Genomic DNA, 5,578 nt, shown 5'->3' on the forward strand with positions numbered 1-5,578 from the left:
CTTCTGACGAGGTGCACCCAGGAGGTGTATTGGCCCTTCATTCCTCAGCGCAGGGAGGGGCAGTTCTCCAGGGTGGTGCCGTCCCTACGAGCCACGTCTGGCCGTCCCAGGTAATCCATCCTGGAGACGCTCACTGGCACAGAGGCTTTCAGGACGGGGCCAGATTGTTCCAGCCCTTCTCCACTGGAGTTAACAGAACGGCTTAGCATCTGCTTCCACGTGAGGAAAAAGGCCTTCGGGGTCAAACGGGTATTTTCACTCTCTCGGGTACCACGAGGAGAGACCACCCTCAGCCCTGAAAACATAAAGCGCTCGCTAGTGAAAAATGCAACAGGTCAGACGAAGCCCAAAGCGTGCTGGCAAATGGAAGAGCAAGATCACAGGTCCTTGAACCCTGCAGAGAGCCTCAGCAGCTCCAGACTGCTCCATACTGCACCTGGCACAGGAACGCCGAAGCACACTGCATTAGGGGATGGCAGGACGGACGCAAAGCAGGACTTTAAGACAGTAACAAATGAGCCCGTTCAGTCGGACCCAAACCTTCACATTGTGAAAATCAAGCAACGTGTTTAGACTCAACTGGACAAAGTGCCGTCAAGGCAGCACCCCTGCAACCACCTGCCTGCCACGGGGCAGTTCCTGTACTTAAAAAACTCCTCTGCCAGCCACCTTCAAAAATCACTTCTGTACAAAGCTTTGGGCTCGCACCCTGCTGCCCTCCCGTGAGCAGCACCCAGTGACTGTACAGGGCCAGGCCAGCTGCCAGCCCGGGCCGTCGCCTTCACACCTCGCCCGCGCTGCCTCTGCCCCTCGGCGTCTCTGCTGCAGTTTCTCTGGGTTTCCTTCCCCGTTCTGTCAGGGAGCAGCCAGGCGCTGCTGAGCACGGGGGGTTTCTCCGTTCAGTCCCACGAGAGCTGAATCTGGGGGACTCGCCCCCAGGAGCTTTCTCCTGTCGCAGCCTCATGGATGCGGCTGCTGCTGTCCCCGGGTGTGTCTTCCAAAGACTGATGCTGCACCCCAGAGGGCAGGTACACAGCCACACGCACAGACACACCCACCAGTAATGTGAAGGGCAGAACAGACTGACACAGGCAGGCCAAGGCCGTTACCAGCACCCCTGGGTCCGTAACCAGCCCGTCCATCGCCAGGAGCACAGGCCGGTCCTTCTCTGCCTTTCCCCACGGGCAGGACTGGATGTTGACTAGTGAAACACAAACACCCTTCACTCCCTGCGTTCACCAGCGCAGCACGTGCAGAGATGGCTCAGCTGACAGCAGGGACACCGAGCGCCTGGGATGTGGGTGCTGGCATGGCCAGCTCCTCCTTCAGGGCACAGCCTGGCTCTGTCCAGAGCCGTGTCTCCCGGGTCACCAGAGTTCAGGTTCAAGCCCACTGGAGCCCTGTACACACGCACACCGGGGTCCCACCAGCACCCGCCCTAAGACACTCTGTGTTCCAGCTGCTGTCCCCAAGACCTCTCGGCCCTGTGACCAGTGGTCCCTTCTCCCACTGCACCCTGACCCTCCCCTCCGACCAGGCTCGGGGTCACCCCTCGGAGTCACTCTTCCCCTTTGTGCCCCACTTGGCTGCCTGCAGCCTCACTTTGCAGGGGCCGGGCATGGAATCCTTGCCTTGCACAGGAGACGGAATGGAACCGAAGCCTGGTGAGCTGTGCAACATGGCAACTTTATTCAACAACTAAGAAAAAGTCATTTTTTTGTGCAGGCGGAGGGGCGTGGGCAGGACCGAGCAGGCCGCTGACGCTGAGGCTGCCCTTGGCTCAGCAGGCAGAGCCCCTGCAGGAGGTGGCCGTGGTGCACTGCAGCCTGCACTGGATCCTCTCCATCCTGCTGCTCAGCCCTTCCCACAGGTTCAGCACCAGCTCCTGCAACCAAGTGAAGAATTCCACCATCTTCTGGGGTCGAAGGGTGTCAGAGCTGAACCCGCCTGATGGTGTTGGTGTTGGCCTTGGCGTCTGCAAGGGGGTTGAGGGGAAGGCTGGCTGTGGCGTTGGAGCTGCCGTTACTTCGGGGCTCAGCCCCATCTGTTCGAGGATCCAGCTGTAAAAGTGCTGAGTGGAGGTGTAGATTCCAGGCCTGTTTGCTCTCGTGCAGCCTGTCCCCCAGCTGGTCACCCCAACGAGCCAGAAGTAGTCAGCAGTGCTGTCTTTGCAGACGAGAGGACCACCGCTGTCCCCCTGAAAGGGAGAAGTGAGAGTCAGGGTGGTGTCAGATGGCCGCTGGCAGCATTAGGGCCGGCTCCTTCTCTCTGCCAGCGCCCCTAGAGCTGTGCTGCGGCGCAGAGGCTCTGCTCAGGTCCTGGGGCCGACAGGACCTTGTCTGGGAGGGGGCGGTGGGCCCGTGGGGTAGGACTCGCGCTCATCTCTGCACAGCGACGCTGGCCGAGTGCAAGAGGGATGTTCCAGGGCTGGGAGCTGGACCTCGGGGCTGCCAGGAGCATGCAATGGGCCTTCTGGGCAGTCCCGGGCCTCTGGGGCAAGTGGGGCCCTGGGTAAGGACCTGCAGCTGGGGAAGGGGAGCCCCAGCAGCGGTGGGGACCCAGCGGTGGCGGGAGGGCGACTGGCCAGGTACAGCCCGTGCCGGGGGGTGTCTGGGCGGCTGTAGGGGGCTGCCGGTGCCGCTGGGCGCTGCCTTGTCTCAGGCTCCTACCTGGCAGGTGTCGATGCCGCCCTGCGGGGAGCCAGCGCACAGGTTGTGGGGGTGGAGGGCCCCTGCATACCACCGGCTGGTGTTGCAGACGTTGAGGTCGATGAGGTGGACCTTGGACTCCTGCAGCACATCCACTGTTCTTACATCTGTGAGCACAGAAAGGAATTAATGCCCGGCAGCTCCTTGCCAGCTCTCCCGCCCTGTCTGGGGGAGCCCCTCCCTGCCCTGGGCCTTGGCTTTGCCCCGGCGTTGCCCTGCTCTCTCGCCGCGGGCCCTGGGCCAGGCCCATCTCTCTATGGGCACAAGTCCCCGCAGGCGGGCTCTGGCTCTCGCCTCCGCTGGCAGGAAGCCCAGCCCGCCTCCCCCATGTGTCGAGCTCGCGCTCGGGACCCGAGCGCTCTTTGGGAACTCACCGCTCGCCGTCGAGGCCCTCCAGCCGCTGACGTAGCAGGTCGTCAGCTCGGACACGTTCAGCGAGGCGTCGGGCACGCAGGCGAGCTGGATGGAGCTGCTGCACTGCACAGGCTGGTCCAACTCCAGCAGCGCAATGTCCTGCCTGTGCGGGATGTTCCCATAGTCCTCGTGAACCAGAAGCCGCTTGATATTCCGCACTTGGGCCTCCGGGCCCAGCTGGGTCAAGCGGGTGGCCCCGACCACCACGCGCCACATGGTGATGTTCCTGGAAGGCAGATGGGGAGAGGGCTCAGAGGAGCCCAGCCACGTCCTGCCGCAGCCCAGCAGCTCCCTGCCCTCTGCTTGACACGGGGCAGAGGAAAGTAGTGCTACGGAGGCTCAGACTGTCCCTGCGTGCCTTGGGCTCGAGGCGTGTCGAGCTGGAGGCTGGACGAAGCCGTGGCAGGAGCCCAGCTCTCTCCTGAGCAGCCTCTCAGCCGGGCTCTGCAGTGCCCGGGCACTGGCTGTACGGCAAGGCAAGGGGATGGGAGTAGCCTGTGGTGCGGACGGGGCACCCGCGAGTGCCGGGGAATATCCCCGTGCCTGGCCTTCCCTACCTGGCCTCGAGGAAGCAGTGGGCTGCTGTCAGGACCCACTGTGGGCTTATGAGGGACCCTCCACACACATGTCCGGTGCCTGCTGCCCAGGGGTCCTGGATGCTGACGATCCAGGGCTGGGGCCCTGCCAGGGCGTCTTTTCCCCCGAGCACAGGCGAGGTCCCGTCTTCAGCAGCCATGTTCAGGAGCCCGCAGGTCCCCCTGTAACCAGAAACCCATCAGCGTCCTGCTCGACAGCTCGCGGCTGTCCCGGCTGAAGGTCAGCCCTCTGCCCTCCCCACGGGGCGCTGCATGGACAGCAAGGCCAGGGAGCCCCGGGGGGCGGGCGGGTGGCCACCCACGTTTCTGCTGTAGCCCCGCAGGCGAGTTGTGCCAGCAACCCGGGTGCTGCCAGGAGCCGAGGCTCCCGCGTGGGGCTGGGGAAGCCGTGCTGTGGCCACGGGGGACCAGCGGGGACCCTCCAGGGAACCCCATCAGCCTGCCCAAGCTCCCTGCCAGAGCCTCGGCCACTTACCCACAGCTGTCCCAGGTGCCCTGCGCAGGCCAGCACAGGGCCAGCACGATGAGGAGACGGAGCAGATCCATCACTGCCAGTGCCACGTGCCAGCTGCCAGAGCTGAGGGGTATCACCACCAGCGCAGCAGCCGGCAGAGTGCCCACAGGGCTCGAGGTGCCCACGGTGCCCTTGGCAACGAGGCTGATGTCACAGAGTTGCTGGTTCCGGGGGCTGGGCGTGGTGGTCTCCCGGGGCGGGGGGGGACAACATGGGGGTTTCCAAGCAGGAGAGGAGGCAGAAGCTGGGATCAGACACCCCCACAGACCCCTCTGAATGCCCTGCTTGAGGGACGGGGGTGTGCAGCCCCCGTAGCAGGCAGCAGCACCCGGGCCCCAGCACTGCCAACGGCCAGCGGGTAAAACCGCAGCCTGGCACCACAGCCTCTGGGGGGAGTTCACCGCCCCCCTGCTCTCTGCAGCCCTCTGACACCGGGGGCCTTCCCAAAACTCGCACACCGCAGCACAGAACGGCTCCAGGCAGCAGCACACGGGTGGGTGTGCGGAGCCCGTCTGGTTCCAGCCGCGCAGGCACGCAGGGATGTACAGCCACCGCAGCCCAGCAGAGCCCAGCAGTGTCCCCCTTCCCGCTCACAGCACGGGGCAGCACCGCTCATGTCGGTTCAAAAATCACTTACTCTCTGTTTCTGTCTTTCAAAATAAATTTCCGGTTCCCAAATGTCCGGGTGGAATTTCGCAGACAGCGGGGAGCTGCCAGAGCTCTGCTCTCTGACAGGGGCCGTCACCAGCTCTTTCAGATGACGGTTCCAGGAGCCCGGTGAACAGCAAACATGGGCTAGTGCTGCAGCAAGGGGCAAGCAGGTTAACAGAAGTAAAACTCCGAGAAAATCAATTTCTCACCTGTCCCATTTCTGGGGAGAACGTGCCTGACGCTGCGTTCTGCTCCTTCAGCTCCCTGACTGATCTAGACGCTCCTTCCCTTTCTCGGCTGCTCCCTGAGCTCCCCGCAGCCTCTGTGTCCTGCTGACAGGCCTCTCGCTGCCTCTCCAGCTCTTCCCTCGCCTGATTCAACTTCCCCTCCGCTGCCCAGGCTCCTGCAGCCAAGCTTCTGGGCTTTCAGAGGTCTCTGCTGCCGACTCCTCTCCCGTTCCAGGTGCCGCTGCTCCAGCTCCAGCTGCCTCTGCAGTTCCTGCACATTCACCAGTTCTCTCGGCGTTTCCCAGTTCCGCCGTTTCTCCTGCTCTAGCAGCAGGTTGCCTCGGGTAGGCTGCAGCCGGTCTTGCTTCTCCCGATCTACCACGGTGGCTCCTTGCATCTCGATGCAGCTGTCCTGCTGAGGTATCGCTGCCTGGAGGGGAGAGAAGAAATTCCGTGTGAAACCCGTGG

The 5,578-nt window shown here is 63.5% G+C and overlaps 1 protein-coding gene across 1 annotated transcript; it reads right to left on the reverse strand.

Annotated features, from left to right (window-relative positions):
* Positions 1 to 1,334: 1,334 nt before the first annotated feature.
* On the reverse strand, positions 1,335 to 4,264 carry LOC113490852 (acrosin-like). Its single transcript, XM_026867450.1, has 5 exons — positions 4,194 to 4,264; positions 3,680 to 3,880; positions 3,083 to 3,348; positions 2,670 to 2,815; positions 1,335 to 2,197 (listed from the first exon to the last, which is right to left on the reverse strand). The coding sequence occupies exons 1-5, from the start codon at positions 4,262 to 4,264 to the stop codon at positions 1,781 to 1,783; spliced, it is 1,101 nt and encodes a 366-aa protein (XP_026723251.1). The 3' UTR covers positions 1,335 to 1,780.
* Between the last annotated feature and the right edge of the window lie 1,314 nt (positions 4,265 to 5,578).

The sequence above is a fragment of the Athene cunicularia genome, unplaced genomic scaffold (genome assembly GCF_003259725.1).
Source record: "Athene cunicularia isolate RWA unplaced genomic scaffold, athCun1 SCF_41, whole genome shotgun sequence".
Taxonomy (NCBI): domain Eukaryota; kingdom Metazoa; phylum Chordata; class Aves; order Strigiformes; family Strigidae; genus Athene; species Athene cunicularia.